The sequence below is a fragment of the Ammodytes marinus genome (assembly GCF_949987685.1).
Source record: "Ammodytes marinus genome assembly, chromosome: 23".
Taxonomy (NCBI): Eukaryota; Metazoa; Chordata; class Actinopteri; order Uranoscopiformes; family Ammodytidae; genus Ammodytes; species Ammodytes marinus.
Window position 1 is genome coordinate 15,796,028 of NC_137227.1, and position 20,144 is coordinate 15,816,171.

Here is a 20,144-nt window from a genome sequence, read left to right on the forward strand (position 1 = left end):
GATCTGATAAATGGAGCTATTTTTATTCATTTAACTGCTTTGAAGTTAATCATCAAGAGCATCATCATCAAGTTGGTGATTATGGTTCATTATCCCCCAACACCCCATAGTTTGTTTTGTTTGTCATTTGTAACGTTTCAATTGTTTTAATTTGAATATTATTCAAATCCTTCCTTAAAGCTATCGTGCTTAACTATATATATACACATGTATGTTGGTTACATTCAAGCCGTTGTTAAATGAGTTGATTAAGCCCTATCAGCTCCACACAACTTTCTCTGTATTCTCAGAATGGCCTTCATTACAAACTGGTGTCAACCCCCTGACACTGGCACAGGAACTCAAGAAAAATCCCAAGAAGCGCCCAAGAAATGTTTCAGTTGTTGATTCTAAGAAAAAAACCTTGACGTACAGCAGAAGGAATAAAATCCATGCTCAAGGCTAACCTAGATGCGCCGACAGTGTTGTCATAATTACTCAGAATTCTACATGGGGGGGCAACAGAAGTTACGCACTATTGCCTTTAATTGAAGTAAGTAACTTCCTCTTACGCCCTTATGTTACATGACATCAGGAGAATGACATCATCATTCATTGTCATTGACCTCAACACCACAGGGTCCTGCATGGCTTATTGTCTTTTCAGACGGGGAAAAGGTCAGACAGCTTGCGGAAAATTAAAAAAACTTCCAACCAGCCCAGCGAGGTTGACTTTTGGCAGGGGCTCCTGGGAGGTGGTCGAGGTGAAGGAGAAATCGACATGGCTGCAGCTAAGGGAGTGACTTCTATCACTTTGAAGAGGAGAGAACAGAGCACTCCCAAAGTATAGGGTCACACTGGGATGAAGGGCAGTGTGCTCTGTGTGCGCAGGCAAAAAAAAATCCATTCCCTTTAATGCTGTCTCATCCTCCCCGGAGAGTCTGTGGATTACGACAAGAGCTTTACAGTAATACAGAGGCCAATAGACTCACATCGTCACCTTCACAAAGTGCACAGTTTACAGACAGGCTTTATTGTAGAGATCGCACAATGAAAACCCCTGATCAACAGTCATCACTGTAAGCGAAGGTCAACAGTGCAGAAATCACAGTTATCAATATGGACGTACACAATCAAGTTGTTGCCTACTTTGTGATGGATAGATAGATAGATAGATAGATAGATAGATAGATAGATAGATAGATAGATAGATAGATAGATAGATAGATAGATAGATAGATAGATAGATAGATAGATAGATAGATAGATAGATAGATAGATAGATAGATAGATAGATAGATAGATAGATAGATAGATAGATAGATAGTTTAGCATAAGCTTTTTCAGCATGCACACGCATTCTCACCAGGAAATGCATTATCTAGTCAACATTCTTTTAGTAAAGTGTCCCAAAGTCCTTTTTAAATGGAGGGAAAACAGGGAACTTGATTTGGTTTTAGTTGTTGTTGTTTTTACATGGCTACACCACAGAGAGCCACAGAAATCTGGGTGTGCTAACAATAGAGAGGGGAGGGCCCATGTGTGTGTGTGTGGAGGTTTGGGTGTGTCACACAGGAGAATGGGAGGGGCCACTTTGAGTTTCAGGAAGAGCCCTGCACCTGTGTTCAGTGTGGGATTAACAGCTAACAGTGCATGAAGTGAAGGGCCACAAACTGCTACAAGTCAGAGGAAAACATGCAGAGTAAGTTCATTATCTGATTCAAGTTGTTATTAAATTGTTGTTTTGATGGTGATGTGTCTTATATTGACTGTAGGCCATGTCATGTTTAGTTGATCTTTTTTTTTCCTGTCTAGTTTTCTTGTCCAACTTGTACAATAGTTGAACAGTGACAAACAAAGTGGTGAAAGAGCAGACTTCTAATACAACATTTGAGAAAAACTGTTTTAGTGTCACATTTATGGAGAGCTGATATCTTTTAAAACATATTCTCATGTTATTTTGTCTGATTTAATGTCCTGGAATGATGCTACAACAATGGCTGACATGTTTAAATCCTGTCTCCTCAGTGGCCGTCAGCACATTTAATTGCCAATGAAACCCTCTTAAATAATACATTTCACATCAATACATTCAGATTCTGTAACCTCTGGTATGTTCGCATGAAGCCAGGCAATGTACAAAGTAGTTGTTTGTGCTATCTGTAGCAGTGTAAGTTTCCGATTGGGAGTCTTGTTTTCTTTAAAACCTGGCGCAGGTGGAAAGGCCTGAGTTTCTGCATTCCTCAGATAGTTTGTCACAGAGGCACTGGACTGAATGACGCTCTCAGATACACACTTCCTTGTTTGATAAAGCCCTGTGGTATACTGACTATTAGATAACATTCATGTGGCTGTTGCAAAGTTGTTTTCTCATCTTGTAGCTTTACTGCCTAAGCAATCGTAACTAAAAATTGTGTCACTTGAACTCCTTGTGCACTTCTTTTTCTTTGTTTATATGTCCTAAGAAAAATACTTTGAACACATTAAATCACCCACATATAAACAGCATAGTCCCATTATAAATGAACCAAGTCACATTTTGTAGGATTTTACAGCATGGTGTAAAACAACATCTATACACGTGTTCCCTTTATGACCGAACTTACGTGCCAAAAGAACAATACTTCTCCCTGTGCACACGCTGACCTTTGAGCCTGTAGTCAAGACTGAGGGCAACACAGACGTCACAAATACTCAGCCCATCACTATGTCTATGAGTGAGCAGTGTCATAAGGTTTACTCTGAATATTAGAACATACAGCCAGACTTATTGTCAGACGCAGAAAACAACACACACCCTATTAAGTCATGTTATGAGAATGAAAAGAATGTATAGTTGGTTCTAAGTATGCCAGTTGGTTCTAAGTATGCCAGTGCAACTACTGAACTGCTATCTGAATGGAATCCCTTGAATTCCCTATTGAAGCAGTTTCACAGTAATTCACACTTCAGTACAGTTCCTGTCTCAGGCTCGACTGGCATGTGACTGCATTAACTCATGCATGACATAAAGGTGTGAAAGACACCTTGGGTTGGCGAGACCTCAGAGACCAAACAAATCTGTCAGTCTTGATTTTAGTATTTCTAGAAATGGAGTCCTCTGTCTTTGTAGAAACTGTAATACTTAAAGGAATACTTCACCCACACGGAACCGGCCTTCTATCATTCTAAAATCGCTATTATAATCAAATTAATTAGGTTTTTTCTTCCCTCAGTCTTCCCTTGGCCCAGCTGTCCTGTTAATCCTAGATTTTACCATGTGTGATGTCACACATCTGGAGAAAGCTTGTTTTTAAAATCACTTTTTAGGCTTGGACTTTGTCTTTTATAAGTATTTGACTTCGACAAAATATAAATATTGACCGGCTTAGCGTCACACTTCTACAATACAGTAAAACTAAAAACATGTGCTACCATGTGAATGTGTATGATTGCTGTATGTTTGAGGTGGTGGTCGGAGGGGCCGATGGTGCGGAATGGCAGCCACGCTTCCGTCAGTCTGCCCCAGGGCAGCTGTGGCTACTATGGTAGTTTACCACCACCGGTATGACTGTGTGTGAACGAATTGAACCTGTAACCCTGTAAAGCGCTTTGAGTCAACAACAGCGAAATAAAGCGCTATATAAATCCAATCAATTATTAATTATTAATTATTATAAATTATTATTACCTGTATTTCATAGCTTTGGCCCTATTTATAGCATTGCTGCTAGCTACGGTGGGTCAGTCCTAGCCACTTAGTTTACATACCGGTTTACAGAGCCTAGGCTGTGTACTACTAACACAGGATTTTCTTTTCAACACACACACACACACACACACACACACACACACACACACACACACACACACACACACACAGTACGGACAGGCAGCATATTGTGAGGAGATATTTATCGGTTTTGACAACAAGCGTTCTCCAGAATCCCTATCTCCACCTTTTTAAAAATGTGAGCATCAAAACAACATCCTGCCTGTAATGTAATGTAATATAATATTTCAATCCTCTTGTCTTTCCAGGCATGACGAGCTCTCCGGGCGGCCGGGTCATCTCGGAGGAGCAGTTCTGCTGCTCCATCTGTCTGGAGGTGTTCGTGGAGCCCATCTCCACGCCGTGCGGCCACAGCTTCTGCAAGGCCTGTCTGCAGGGCTACTGGAACCACAGCAAGAAGTTCACCTGCCCCATGTGCAAGAAGAGCTACTCCAAGAGGCCCGAGATGAGCGTCAACAGGGTGCTGGCCGAAATCTCCACCCAGTTCGCGGGGCTGATGCAGGCTGGAGGTGGTGGGGGAGGGGGTGGAGGTGGGGGAGGGGCAGGGGCAGGGGGTTCCTTGCGAGCGTCCACCCTCAACCTGAGCTTAGATACGGCCCACGGGAGCCCACCTCGCGGGTCAGATAACGGGGAGTTTGCGCGGGCCGGAGAGGTGCCCTGTGACGCCTGCATCGGGAGGAAGGTGAAGGCACTCAAGTCCTGCCTCAGCTGTCCGGGGTCCTTCTGCGAGAACCACCTCAAGCATCACAAAAAGGTTTTTTTCTTTTTTTTTCCGTCAAAGATCGGTTTTATTTTTACGTGTCAGTCCCTTGATTAGTTCTTTTTTTTGTGATTGTATTATTTCTTCCTACTTTTTAATCATTATTCTGTCCTGGAACACAAATGTTAATCCCGTTCATTTACATTGGCCAAGCAAAAGAAAATACACTTGTTTTAGCTTGACAAAGTCATACATTTCATGTTCCCACCTCTTTATAAATATTATGTATTTCTGTATCTCTTTTTGTTGTGTCATTTTATTTTATGGTATGGACAACCCATCACTCATCACCACACATGTCATTGTCTCTCAGTTAAAATGGCCTGCTACTACCAGCCCCTTTGCAGATTTACTGAATGTAATCATGGTTAAGATTCTTGTTCACATCTTGTTGATATCTTCCACCATGGGGTGCTATCCAAACCACAGCCCTGAGTTCAATATTTGAACATTTTGCCCTTTCAAAGCTTTAAATGTTCCCCTCCACGCAGGTGAAGACCCTGATGTCCCATCGTCTGGTCGAGCCCACGTTTCACCTGGAGGAGAAGATCTGCAAGAAACACGATCGTCTGCTGGAGGTTTACTGTCGCACCGACCACACCTGCATCTGTACGGCCTGCGCCGAGGCCACGCACAAGTCACATGACATGGTCTCAGCCGACCACGAGTGGAAGAAGAAGATGGTGAGACACGTTTTGATCGATTGAGGCGCTTTTGCAGCAACTTTTAAAGCTATAGTGCGTAACTCTTTCATATCAATGAATGATGGTTACGTTCAAGTTATAGCCCGACGAGTTGACACAAAGTTGATCAAGCCCATCAGCTCTACAAAACTCTGTTACAGAAGTTACGTAATATAGCTTTAAACTGTAACCATCCTTTTTCCCACATATAGCAGGTGTTTTGAAATGTTGTGAGGAACAGGCTTTGATACTATATTTTGCCTTCAAAGCCGATGATGGAGGCCTCACTGAAAGTTGCGAGGACTTTTCGTGCAAGTTTTATGATGTAACGCTACGGCTATGTTGGTTTCAGTGAGCCACAATCGCAATGATGTTTTTCTTCTTCTTCTTTGCAGAGTAATCTGGGTAAGAAGAGGTCTGAGCTCAAACATCTGATCAAGGAGAGAGCAAAGAAACTGGAGGAGATCAAACAATCCATCAAGGTCATCAAGGTGAGTCGGCCGGGTGTATTTTTGATGATGTGTGCAGCTCCTGTTTGATCAAATCCACATAAATAAGTTCAAGGAAAAAAAAATTCAAAGAAGATTTTGGAATTTAAAATGTGTTGACAGGATAAACCCCCTGACATTTTCAAGAGTCAGTGCATAAAAACATACCACACATTGTGCACAAAACAATAACACAACCTGTGTGATGACATTCATTCATACTGTATAAAAGTGAACTTCTGGGCTCAAGATAATTAATTTAAAATAGAGGGGAAAAAGGCCAGGTTTCATTAACCATACAAATATAAAGATTTCTGGAGAGACTGGGGGAACAGAGTAGCAACACTAGAAAGAGCATCTCTATAAACACAATGTGGTATATGACTGTAAAAAATGAATATGAGCCAATGAATTTTTTTTACTGGCATTTAACAAGAGCGTCACACATATTACAATGATAGGTATGAAAGTGACATTTTGAAAATAAATCTACATTGTTACTGTAATAAGATTATATTAAATGGTATATTATTTGAATGATCTCATAACATTTTCGGTTGCCTCCATGTAGTTAACTAGCGTAGTATTGGTCTCTTAGTAGTGTTTGTTATTTTATATTGATGGTAAACCTGTCTTTGTGGATCCAGCCGTCTCTTGTACTGTACTACACGTTAAATATTTGCCCAGTTTGTCAAAAGGCTTTATTTGTTTTCTAAGCACCGCTAGTTTCCAAGCACGCAAACACCCAACCTAAACTCATTGTTTTGCTATGGCACTTGGGCAGGACACCACAGCTGTTGATGGCACGTCATCTCACTAACATATCACTCGCCGTGCCCCAGATTTACCTTTTTGTTTTGTCAGAGAATTGGCAAGGCATTAGGTTAGGACATTGCTGGTGTGATGTCTGTCTCATACCACTACGTGCTCTGTGATAATTTGTTTTTCTCTTGTGTGTGTGTATGTAGACTCAGACCACGGCCTGAGGCTGTCAAACCGGTGTGACCAGCCGAAACATTTGCCTGTAGTTTCCCACATCCTTGTAAAGTACCATGAATGACAACATGATGAATCACCCACACACTGTTGGTTCATGTCAATTGAAGCGTTGTAATCGTGTTGTGTAAAACGACCGAAACATGTAACATTGTTATCTAAAGTTTTTACAACTACTATGAGTGTTCAATTACCAGCGGATATCCATGTCTGTGTGTATTGTACAAACACACAACTGAAACATGTTGCAGTGTGCGGATGAGGGCTACTAATAGACTGATAGAGTAAGAGATAGACAATGATGCATCACTGAATTAGGGATTTTTAAAAAGAATCACAAACTGAATTGAGCCTATTGTACTTCATATTAATAAAAAAATAAAAAAACAATAACCTTTATATCCAGTTGAAATATAGACTTATTTGGCGTATTTGTTGAATAAAAGCATAACTGGAGATTAGAGAGTAACATTGAATCCAACACACAGAAAGTTTGAGTTGATGTTTGGTACTTTTATGGGACTTGGCAGGACGTAGGCGTTACCTGTTAGTCCGGTTTTACAAGCAGCATGACAAACACTTAGAGCCACACAAACAACTAGGGTTAAATAAGAGCTGGGATTACTGACAACTGCAACATTGCACTGGTTACTTTCTTGGACTCTAATTGTTTAATTTTAGGCACAGTGTGTAAAGATAGAAACGATTACAAACAAAACATTAAATATCAATACAGTACTTTACGTTGGACAGACGGTACATTACAATACATGAAAGTACATGACTGTACTATGTACTTAAGAACAGGAAACAAAAAACTAAAAAAGTGTCCACAGTGGTCGAGGGGAGATAGCACAGGCCCTGTGATATAACACATTGCACATAATAAAAGTAATTGGACTTGATAAAATAAATAAAACAAAATGACAGAAGGAAAATGCAGGCTCTTCTGATTTTAATGTGTAGTCTCCATGCCAAAGTTGAGGGGCTGAAATAACCCTTGATGACATCACAGGGATTCAAGGAAGTTTATTTAAAATGTTGTAAATACTGTTCCTCATTGCACATCTCCATTTAGTTTCTTTATTTATACCGTTTTGTTTTGCCTTACCGTTTACACTATTAAGAAATCTTACTTATCTAATTTGACCTAATTGTATCCTTTGTTCTTATTGCACCGTTGGTCAATTTCGTTTCCTCTATATGTCTGGTACATATTTTGAAATTGACAAATAAAGCTGACTTTGACTTTGATGACATCACTGTGACATCATCAGGGGTCATTCTCTCAGACCCATCGCTATATTAACGTTTCCCCCCCTCCCCCCCCCCCAGGCGGCCTCTCAGAAGGAGCTGGAGGACAGCTGGCAGGTGTTTGCGGAGCTGCAGCGGCTGGTGGAGCAGAGCCAGGCGGAGCTGGTGGAGCTGATCGCGGTGCGGCAGCGCGAGGCAGAGCGCCACGCCACGGAGCTGGCCCGCGGGCTGGAGAACGAACTGAGCGCCCTGAGGAGACGCAGCAGCGAACTGGAGGCCTACGCACACACCAGCGATAAAGTGATCTTTCTACAGGTACAGTGGAGTGGAGGGGGGGCGGGGGGCTTCCAGTGACGTTACACATACATACATTCTTCTCAAAGAGCTGTGAAATAATCCATTAAGTTGTTCTCAAAGGTGTTAGGTTTGCGACAAAAGGAAATGGTGCAAGATGTTTTTCAAATTTTCCAAAGAATGTAGGTTAATAGGCTCAACTTTTACCTTCTATTATGAAACTTTGCCAGTTGATTCCCTAAGTTAAAAGTAATAATTTTTTAGAAATATTTAAATAAATATGCAAATTAGGTATTATTGAGCTAATTATTTGTAAAACACATTTGATCAATAAAAAAACCTTAGAAAGTCTTAGAAAACACATCTTCGGCCTGTTTTGAAGGACAAAATGTATCATAAATCCGACAATTAACTATAAACAAACACTTCCTTAATAACTTTCAGAGTAATCTAAGAATGACCATGGAAAGTTTAAGACACGTAATGGAAGCAAAATAGCCAAAAATCCCAAAATAGACCAGTGCTTGAAAGAAAGATGTTTTCGCCTGCTGTGTTTCGCCCCGGACAATCAATAATTAAAATCAAAACCCCACTACAGTTGTAGAGCCAAACATGCATGCTGGCATCTGAAGTATTACTTCATTTTATTTTTTCCAGCGAGTGGCCTACATACACACACACACACACACACACACACACACACACACACACACACACACACACACACACACACACACACACACACACACACACTTAATATGTATTTAGGGCACGGCAAGGGAGCTAATTAGTTAAATGGCTGAGGCCTTAACAGATAGCAATGTAGTCTGCTTTTTTTATAGCAAGATCCACTGTACTGTTTATAATGTTACCAATCAGCCTGCAAACGTATGTCATTTTGTAAAGGTCTTTTTTCTATTGTCCTTTTTAATTCAAAATAATAACCAAACAGCCAATTAAATCCAGCGGTTTCCACAGCTGTAGTTGCTAGGAGGTTTGTGACACAACATCAAACAGATTGGTGAACAAAGCCAGCTGCTATGGAAGCCGCCCCCCCCTCGCCCCCCCTCGCCCCCCACCCCTCTGGTGCATTTACCCTAGAATGTTTATGTGGATAGAAATGTGGATATTATTTTCTCTCATGAAAGACATCTTTGAAGTAAAGATTATTTTCCAGAGATAGCGCAAGAGGAAGCTAAGGCAAATATTAGACACACACACACACACACACACACACACACACACACACACACACACACACACACACACACACACACACAGTGAGAATATGCAGACGAACACATTCACTGTTCTGTATCTGTAACTCATCGGGTAAAGTACTCAGTGCTGAGTCTTTTTTATTTTTTGCATTAGTAGACTAATCTGCACCATTTCAAGATTTTTTTTTCGCAACTTAAAGCTGTATAAATTAGACGGCACTTTTCCCCACAACTTGTTTGTAGCTACCCGTCAGTGTCAAAATTCAGCCTAGGCTCTGTAAACAGACATGTAGCTAGCTACGATAGGCCCTCTTTGTTTGCATACCCTTTTATTTACATACCATTTTAGAGTCTAGGCTATGAATTAATACTGGATATTTCTTCACGGCACACACAGTAAGGACAGGTAGTGGATCATGAGCAGATATTCACTAGATTTTGACAAAAAATGATTTTGACAACAAGCGTTCTCCAGAATAGCTGACTCCACCTTTAACTCCCCCGTGAGGCATCATTACATTCTAACCTTTCTACCTTGCTCTTCCGTTTCCTGTAGAACCTGTCGACTCTGTCCCCGCCCCCCGAGCCCACCGATTGGTCGGCTGTCAGCATCAACACCGACCTCTACCTGGGAACCATCCGCTGCTCCGTCAGCAACCTGGTGGACAAGCTGCAGGAGGAGCTGAAGAGGCTGTATGGGAAAGGTGAGGGCAACTCCATAAGACGCAGTCAACTGTGAAAGATACACTGACTTTTAAAACTGTGTTCAATTAGTGAAAAAAAACAGTACTTTATCTGTAACATATTGACAGGTTTCCATGACGAACTGACACATGCCCAATGATACAAGTTGAAAAAGGGCGTTAGTTATATGCACACCCTACCTACTGTGTTTGATTGACCGGCCTTGTATAATGCAGCCACTCTGAATAGTACCACACAAGTGTGTCTGCAAAAAGGTTGATTGAAACATTACATTTTTTAAGCAACATCACTAAAGTTAGTACACGTCATACCCTACCTATGTATAGTCGTTTTTGAAGGGCTATTGTACTGCATGGCATTGTGAGGTGTTCTTGTTATTTTGTCCATCCCCTGCATAAAAAAAACATTACACCGTTATTATTAATTATTTATTTTCTTGGAAATGAGAGAAAATAGCGTCATCCAAATGCTCATAGCGTTATGTAATACTTTGTGTTTTGTAAAAATAAGATTGAATAAGCTGCAGGAAATCAATGCAGAGTTACAGTACAATATATTCAGCAGCCACATCCGAACATCGAGATATGTAGGCCACTGTACGAGCACTTTTAAATAGAAACGTGACTCATCATTGCACCAAACGCCCCCCCACCACACACACACACACACACACACACACACACACACACACACACACACACACACACACACACACACAGAAACAAGCTGGTGGGACAGATGGAGATGGTGTTGATGCCACAGTTCATCCACTTAGAAAGCGATGGGGAGGCAAAGCAGCACGGAGCTGACTGACAGCAACACATGTTTGGAGCATTTACAGCTCTGGATTAGATCTTCATGTTTACCACCCACACGTGCCATCTGCCTTGACTTTGACACTGCAGCTGAATGACTTGCTGACTTAGCCTCTCTGTCTCTCTCTCTGTCTTTGTCTTTGTCTCTGTCTCTCTCTCTCTCTCTCTCAGAGCTCCGGAAGTTACAGAACTATTCAAGTGAGTATACGACTTTAAACTATCAGCTTTGTGATGAGAAGTTTTCCACATATGCTTTGTTTTCTGTGCGGGGAGTCAGTCATGACACATCGTAGGCCTAATGGAGATCCTAGAAGGGTTTTGACCATCTTCAGCAGTGCAACCAAATGTGCAAATGAGATTCAGTTCTCCAAATTGTCCGCTAGATGGCGCCACGTCTTCACAGCACAGACAAGATCAATCCAGGGCCATATGTAGCCAGTGTAGAATGCACTCTGTCAACCTCTATCTATAAAAAAAACATAATGGCCCCTTTGTTCATGGTGAAAGCCAACTATGAAAATAAATATTTCTTTACTATTGTATCAAGCACATGCTCATGAAATGGTAAGGTTCAGAAAATCCCTCCTTGATTTAGATTTAGAGTTGTATTGTCATTGCATATAAAACACAACAAAATAGTTTACAGCAGCACACCAACTAGCAGCATTTAAAAGTGCATCATAAATAGTCATCATAGAAATCAATCAGTCATAAAAACCTTCGACCAAAAATATATATGTGTATACAGTATATTGTATATATTAAATGAGTTAATTGTGACAGTATAAAAGCTGTCATCAATTGAAGAACTCTTGTCTTACTCTTCCCTGCTCTGCCCCCGTCCAGGCGAGGTGATCCTGGACCCGGCCACGGCCCAGAAGAGCCTGGTGGTGTCTGAGGACGGTCGTCAGGTGCGATACGAAGACCGCGCTAAGACCTCCTCCTCCTCCTCCTCCTCCCACAACAACACCAGCGAGGGTCCCAAGCGCTTCAGCCCGGCCCTGTTCGTGCTGGGCAGAGAGGGCCTGAGCTCCGGCCGACACTACTGGGAGGTGGACATGACCCGCAAGACCGCCTGGACCCTGGGCCTGGCAGCCACATCGGCCCGACGCAAAGGGGAGATCAAGCTGAGTCCGGAGGGAGGATACTGGTGCCTGTGGCTGAAGGCCGGGGAGGTGAAAGCTCTGGCCTCCACCCGTCTGACCCTCCACCTGCCCGCCCAGCCCTACAAGGTGGGCATCTTCCTGGATTACGAAGCGGGGCTGGTGTCCTTCTACGACGTGAAGGCCCGTGTGCATCTGTACACCTTCGCGGACACCTTCAGCGAGAGCCTCTACCCCATCTTCAGCCCCTGTCTGGTCCACGACGGAAAGAACTCTTCTCCTCTGGTGCTGACACCGGTTAAACACACCTGAGGTCGACAGCCAAACAGTCATGAAGGTGAAGATTAAGTCAACTGAGTTAAAATGTAATATATTGTATGTGTATAGATGTATATGTTAAAGGTGCAGTGCGTGATGATATCCAAATATTACCTAGGAAACCCATTAAACGCATATGGCCGTTAAGTTTGTCCATTCTGTGCTACTGTAGAAAAATGGCGGTGCAACATGGCGGCCTCTGTGGAGGGTGCCATGCACCTATGTATCTATGTAGATGGATACATATTTATTTTCAAGCAATTATACACAAATTAAAACATATATATATTATTTTTTATTTCTGCCAAGTCTGTTGTGAAAAATGCCAATAAATTCTACACACTGCACCTTTTTAAAGACAAAATAATGTTGGTGTAGACACTGTTTTTCCTCTTTAAATGGGTCCCTTTGTCCTTTATTTTATCATAAAATATCTAAATCTCTCTTCTCAATTACCTGACTGTATGACAGTTTACAAATTTCACAAAGGACTTTACCTCAAAGAACTCGGTCTAATGAAGTAAAAGCAAAGCAAAGTCATTTGCATATCAAAACTACAAACTACAAGACTTTCCCCGTACTTTGGACAGGTCATAATAAAATGAAGGCAAACATTGTGTCTGTTTGGGTCAGAGGAAATCACATATAATATATTGCAATGAATTCATCTTGTACGATAATTTTAAATTATTTTAGATAAACATATGAACAATATGTGAAGGACTTTAGATGATTATTCCAAGGACAAAGGTGACCTGTGGTTCTTACCTTTTTGCAGCCCTGGAGGCTTTACATAATGCAATGAAGTTAAATCGATGTTAATCTATTGTTTAGAGGTTTAGGTTTACCTGGGGGGAAAAAATATAGAGATTCTTGTTGTACAGTACTCTAAGACTATGTCACTGTTTACGATGAGCATTTATTTGAATTGTAATATGGAACCAGGATTGTGTAAAGGGCCATGAAACTATGATCTGTATTTTTGTATCAAGTTTTTCTTTTGTACCTTCTTTCTCAACCCTTTTCATTAAAGACGATCAGTCACAAAAAAATTAAAATTTGTTTTTAATTCATGAGGAGATATTCAATGATTTTGACAACAAGCGTTCTCCAAACCTGCTAACTCCACCTTTAAAAAAGGACCCTATAAGTGACGCTGATACGTAATGTTTTTGCAGACATTTTTAATGACATAGATTGCAATGTCAACAAAACTAGAATTATAGACAAACAAGTTAAAGAATGTCTTCTCCTCAGATCAAACCAAAGATATTTAGCTTTTGCAAAGTGTAAATTCCCGTAGTGTTACAAGGCTGCAGCACTGTAGCTTATTAGTGTTGTTGTCCCCCTCCTGTATTTGACCCAAACTGGACTGCTGCTGGATAGAGCCATTCCTCTTACAGCTCTGAGGGCCATGGCCAGTGAGTATAAATATGTATCTGGGCTAAAAAGAGCGGTAGAGGGTGAGGGAGGGGGGTATATTTTGGGTCTGAGGTCTATGTGTGTGTATTAGTGGTGGTGTTGGGGGGCCGTCGGAGTTTGGCGATGGTCACAGCCCGTCTCAGGTGTCAGTGTACAGAGGAGCCTTGAGGCAGCTGCTTTCTGGTGAGTGTCCCCATATCTTTACTTTTATTTTCTCCTCAACCGTTACTTGCGATTTTAATGTCCACACTGTCACATCTGCTGATCTGTGCAGCTGTAGGCCTCTCAGGGGAGTGTTGTTTGTGAGTTGTATTTTATTTATTTATTTATTTACATGTTTTATTACTACTTTTGAAGAGCTTTTTCCGGAGCTAATTACCTCATTTCTCCACTGTTGTGTACAGATTAAAATTTAAGTTAAACAAATGATTAAATCATAAACAATCGTGGTTACTTATAATAGTTTAGAGCGGGGACGCACTGCAAAACAAGGCCACCAGCTGCACTAATATTTATAGGCCTCTCGCACACACAGAGAGGTTGTGTTAAAAGGAAACTCACTTACTTGCAGTTTCACAGACACTTTGATTACCTTGCAAGCTGTGAAAGAGGCCTGATATATTTAGAGTAACGTTCAGCTAAGGACGAAAACGTCTCTAGAGTTATATATTCAAGTTTTGGCAACATTAAATCAATAGTAGTAACACACATTAGAAGCAGATATAAGCCTATTACAAATATATTGGTATGGCTGTATATGTACAGTATATGTTAGAAGGAAGAATTTGCAGTAAATGCCAAAAATGTGCTTGTTGTAACTTTAAGATAGTGTTGCCATTGCATAGGTTGTCCACCAGAGAGCAGCGACGTCAGATTTGTTTTTTTAAACTTTAAAGGTGCAGTGTTTAAAAGGATTTGGGATCTTTCAGAACAGACCTCGTAGAAATGGAATATCATTTTCGTATTCTTTTAGTGTTATTAGGGTATAATCGCTTGTAAATAAAAATTGTTAAAGCGTTTTATGAGGCTGTTGTCCACTGAAAATGCAGAATAAAAGCTGCTTCTCACCTCATCACTTGAAATTGTGGGAAGACTTGAGGCAGTGGTGGATGATGCCATCTTTAGTAACTAGCTTCTTGTCCTTGAAGGCCACCGTAGCTTCTATGAATTCTCCTATTTAAAATGTAGATGAGATATCATATGGATCGGCCTTCAAAACAATAAAACAACAACACTCTCCATAGGCTCATTTATTCAAAAAAGAAAATAATTAATTTAATCTTACGGTATGCAACTGAACCTTAGTTCCAAACCTTTGGCTATATTTCGTCACAATAAAGCCCTGGCATGGTTTGCATAATACATTTGCATGAAAAAAACCCTAACCCCATATAAAGTCACTCCATCCATCTAACTATAGCGACCTCACATATCTTATTAGGTTTGATGCCCCGTTCAGAGCGCGTATGATTGCGCTGAAAATGTCCCTGCCTCTCCGCCGTGTAGGAATGGCCTCCGCCGGTAACCTATCAGAGGAGCAGGTCCACTGCTCCATCTGCCTGGATGTCTTCACCAACCCTGTGTCCATCCCCTGTGGACACAACTTCTGCCAAAACTGCATCTTGGGATACTGGAAAACCAGTCCTATGTACCAGTGTCCTATGTGTAAGAAGACTTTCTACAAGAGGCCTGACCTTAGCATCAACACCGTCCTCAGGGAGATCGCAGAGCAGTTCAAGGAGATGAGGGTTAGAAGTGCGGAGCAGGAAGACGCCAAAGACAAAAAGTGGGTGATGGAGAGAAGGAAAAAGGAGGATGAGGAGAAGCTTTTGGAGAAAGATCAGAAGCAGCAACTTCTGGAAGAACTGAAGCAAAAGCAGCAAGCGGAGGAGAAGAGAAAGAAAGAGAAACCGGTGGAGAAGAAGCCACATCAAGAGGAGTTACCACCCCTGATCCCTCCCGTCTTTGCACCCAAAACTTCTCCTGCGCAGTCGCCCCAAGCAACAGCTCAAGAACTGCCACCGCTGCCCCAAACGTCACCCCCACCCTCACCCCACATCTCTACCCCTCCATCCCCTCAAACCTCCTCTATATTCCCCCCTCCGTCCTGGGAGGAGGTCCTCTGTGATGTGTGTCTGGGGGAAGGCCGGCCCAAAGCCGTCAAAGCCTGTCTGGTGTGTCTGACGTCCTACTGCGAGGAGCACCTCAAGTCTCACTCTGCAAGGTTCTTTTTTTTTCTTTTTAAATAAATATTTTAATAAATGTGTCAGTGGCAATATTGACCTAAATATCATAAATCAGACAATAAACACAAACTGGACATATGCTTCTTTGATAACCTTCAGAATTGTGCATAGAATGATTATGGAAAGTTTAGTTGACATACGTGATTTAGAAGTTGGGAGTTTTGGTTCAGGGCATTGAAGATAATGGATGTTGAGATTTAAGATGGTTGTTGAGGAGAAATATACAGACACAAACAGACAAGTAAAATAAACACCTTAATGTATATTTCCAACCGTTTATTCAAACAAGTATGAAAGAAGACATGGCATGGAAGTAAACTAGCCAAAAATCTCCAAATTGTGCAACGCTTGAAATAGAACAATGTTTTCGCCTGCCACCCCCACCTCAAATCCAGGTTCACCAAACACAAGCTGATGGAGCCCGTGGCCAACATGGAGGACCGGATGTGTGCCAAGCACCAGAGGCTCCTGGAGCTTTTCTGTAAGAAGGATCAGACCTGCGTGTGTGTTCTCTGCACCGAGACGGACCACAGGGCACACTACACCGTCCCCGTGGAGAGGGAATGCATGGAGAAAAAGGTGAGACGGAAATAATTTATGCTGTATACTGTATGTAACGCCATGTTGACGATAAAATGTCGAAATTTGAAAAGCGGTCCTCTCTCTCATTTGGCCTTCTGTCCAAATAAGCTGAGTGTCTTTCACACCTCAAAATGATGCTTCTTTAAGATCGATTTTGTCTCTTAAATTTTCCTTCCCAGACGTTGTGTAATGAAATGTTAAGATTCCACAATTGTACGGGGCCTGTGCCATGCAGTGATTCTTTAATCATTGTCGTTGAAGTAGGTTAGCTTACAAGCTGACTCTACAAGAATGAACCATAAATAAATCTAATTGACCTTTGGCTCAGTAGCTCCATGCAGCTTCTTGTAGATTTTTAATCTGGAAAATATTATTTATAGTTGCTGGGAGCAGCTGCACCACTCAGAAATGTTTGTGCATAATACGACTCAAGATCTGTCACCAAGATTTAAAAAAAAATTAAAAATCATGGTCAATGGCATATGTTTTTGTCTATGAAATAAGCATTGTGTTCGCCTGTCTTCAGCTTTGTTTGTGTGAAATGGTGTTGTGTTGTGTTGTGTTTTGCAGGCGCAGCTGAAGAGGACAGAAATAGACGTCCAGCACATGATCAAGGAAAGAGTGAAAAAGGTGGAGGAGATGAAACAAGCTGTGGAGCTGAACAAAGTGAGTTCTCCAGAGATTAGATACAGACTTGCTGGTACATTAAAGCTAGAGTGCGTAACTTCTGTCGCCCCCATCTACATGATGTAAGCCTTCTGTGATCACGCATGGATTTGAAACCTTCTGCTGTACGTCCAGGTTTTTTGATAGCAGTAGAATCAACAACTGATACATTTCTTGGGCTCTTCTTGAGCTCCTGTGCCAGTGCCGGTGGAGCGATACCAGTTTGTCATCATAATACCACCAGTAAAGGCATTTAAGCAAAGTTTATAAGTCGCCCAACAATCAGTAGATTAAGTATTTCGTCTTGTATTTTCAGGCCAGTGCAAAGCGAGAGGTGGAGGAAGGCATGACGGTCTTCTCAGAGCTGGTGCGCTCCATCCAGAAGGCCCAGGCCGAGCTGGTTTTGTCCATAGAGGAGAAGCAGAGGCAGACAGAGAGGTGGGCTGAAGACCTCATCGCTGCCCTGGAGCTGGAAATCACCGAGCTGAAGACCAGGAACACGGACCTGGAAAACGTGGCTCGGGCCGACCACATTCACTTCTTAAAGGCGAGGGAGCATGTTGTTTTTCGGCAACACTATGTAACTTAAAAAACTGTTTCAAATATCAAAAATTTTGGAATTTCAATGCATCCACGATTGATATTTCATGCGAGTGCTTTCCTAAGTAGATGGGTCTTAATTCATGCTTTTGCTTTTCATTGCAAAGACGAGATTTGCTTGTTGTTTTTTTGGCTTCTCTGCCACCATCTGGACAGACCTTTTACATTATGTATGCTGAGACAACAGTGCCCTATATCTGCTCTTAACTGTAATGCAATCCAAACATCATTTAAAATGCACTGTAGACTCCAGTGGAATCACTCAAGAATCAAGAAGACGAATACCCTAAAAATTTAAATCCTTATCTGTTTCTGAGTCATTTCCTGTGCTCTATCCTTCTGCAGAACTTCCCGGCCCTCAGCACTCCCCCCTCTGTTAAAGACTGGTCTGAGATCAATGTTCCCACTGACACGTGTATTGGAATGATAAGGAGATCCGTGTCCCAACTGGAGGCAACGTTAGCCGAGATGATCAGCAAACTGGCTGACAGTGGTAAGTTTTAACAGTCTTCTACATACATACAGTATATATACAGTGCATCTAATTGGTTTTAAATTGAGAGCATCACCAGAATGAGTGAGTACTTAATCAAGGCACTGCAGGCGAATAGGTTAAACATGTTAACTCATAGATATCATCATGAAACTTTGCCAGTTTATTTCTCACATTAAAACTATTATTTGTGTGTATTTAAAAAAATATATGTCTTGCCGCCATGTCTTGAAATGTGTTTCTTGTTGTTTGTTTTTCACAGAGATCAAAAAGATTCAGAAGTATACAGGTAAAAAAAAATCCTGCTTTTGGTTTTTTTATCCTTCCATCATCTCAAAACTCTCCAACAGAGCAATTCCTTCATCATGTCTTATGTATTTTTTTCCTACAGCGGACATCACCCTTGACCCGGACACAGCTAACCCGTGGCTGCAGCTTTCTCAGGACAGACATCAGGTGAGACACCTGGGTGCGTGGCAGGACCTCCCGGACCATGCCCAGCGCTTTGACACAGTGGTCATAGTCCTGGGCCGCGAGGGCTTCACCTCGGGTAGACACTACTGGGAGGTCCAGGTCGGGGACAAAGATGACTGGTACATGGGCGTGGCCAGGTCTACCGTCAACAGAAAGGGCAAGATCTCTGTCAGCACCACACAGGGCTACTGGGCTCTGGCCATGAAGAAAGGCCATGGGTACCGGGCGTCAACATCCCCGCCTGTACTGCTCCCCCTCGACCCCAAGCCCAAACGAGTGGGCGTGTACGTGGACTACGAGGAGGGACATGTGTCCTTTTACGACGTGAAGGCTCGGACTCATATCTACACATTCAAAGACACGTTCAAAGAGAAGATCCTGCCGTTTTTCTACCTGTACTGCTGCGACAAAGCCTCAGACACCATGGTGATTTGTCCAGTGAATGAGAAAAGCCTGATCAGGCAAAGCCAATGACAAGTTTGACAAAAGCACTGAAAGGGGAAGACTGACTACGTTGTTGTAGATGAACTGGTTCTGATTGAATCCGGTATTTGATATTTTATGTATATTTGTTACATATATAGTGTAGGTCAACAAATGTATTAATTGTACTCCTTATGCATTCATAGCCTCTTATGAAAGTTGCACAAAGCCTTAAAGGAATATTTTGACTGTCTGAGAAAATACCTTTATGGACACGGCCTTGCTAGCAAAGATCATAAGGACAGTACGCGCTGGTGTCGTAAAAACACTACAGATTTTGTCCAAAGGGGGCGCTAGAATCAGCAAAAACTGAAAGTTCCTCGAAGTCACTTTATAAAAGAAGATTGTTACCACTCTCAAGTCTGTAGGTGAGAACGATCGGCAATTCATCATTGCATTTGCATTGATTGCATGACTGTGTAGTTTTTAGATCTCTGATTTATTGATCGCATGTTAGTTTACAATGAAGTGTGACTGATGCTGCAAAGGTTGTATGCTGAGAATATAAGTGTGTTCTTGTTCCATTACAATAAATGTTCTCGAAAATGTTAAGACTTTCTGGTTTCATGGACTATCAGATAATACTGTTAAAGGCCTACTTCAGCAGTGGGAACATGAAGGTGTTTTGAACTCTGAGATCCTATGAAGTATAAATGTGCAAAAATTGAGATGTCACAACTGGGCAAACTGTAGGGTTAGACAGTGAGAGTCGTAAAACACTCTTTCTGCCTTTTGTCAGGCTAGGATGAACAGATTTCTAAAATTGTTTTACATTTATACTACATAGGATC

General features: G+C 41.7%; 1 protein-coding gene across 1 annotated transcript; it reads left to right on the top strand.

Annotated features, from left to right (window-relative positions):
* The first annotated feature begins 1,613 nt into the window (after positions 1–1,613).
* Positions 1,614–19,791, top strand: btr12 (bloodthirsty-related gene family, member 12). The gene is made up of 16 exons (XM_080052499.1): positions 1,614–1,681; positions 4,000–4,505; positions 5,003–5,194; positions 5,590–5,685; positions 8,014–8,247; positions 10,003–10,150; positions 11,138–11,164; positions 11,813–12,374; positions 13,983–14,111; positions 15,251–16,033; positions 16,451–16,634; positions 17,208–17,303; positions 17,620–17,850; positions 18,249–18,396; positions 18,659–18,685; positions 18,788–19,791. The coding sequence occupies exons 1-16, from the start codon at positions 1,675–1,677 to the stop codon at positions 19,342–19,344; spliced, it is 3,927 nt and encodes a 1,308-aa protein (XP_079908625.1). The 5' UTR covers positions 1,614–1,674; the 3' UTR covers positions 19,345–19,791.
* Positions 19,792–20,144: the final 353 nt, after the last annotated feature.

Coding starts and splice junctions, on each gene's coding strand:
- btr12 (XM_080052499.1), top strand. Junction 8,248..10,002: donor ATAAAGTGATCTTTCTACAG/GTACAGTGGAGT, acceptor CGTTTCCTGTAG/AACCTGTCGACTCTGTCCCC. Junction 11,165..11,812: donor GAAGTTACAGAACTATTCAA/GTGAGTATACGA, acceptor GCCCCCGTCCAG/GCGAGGTGATCCTGGACCCG.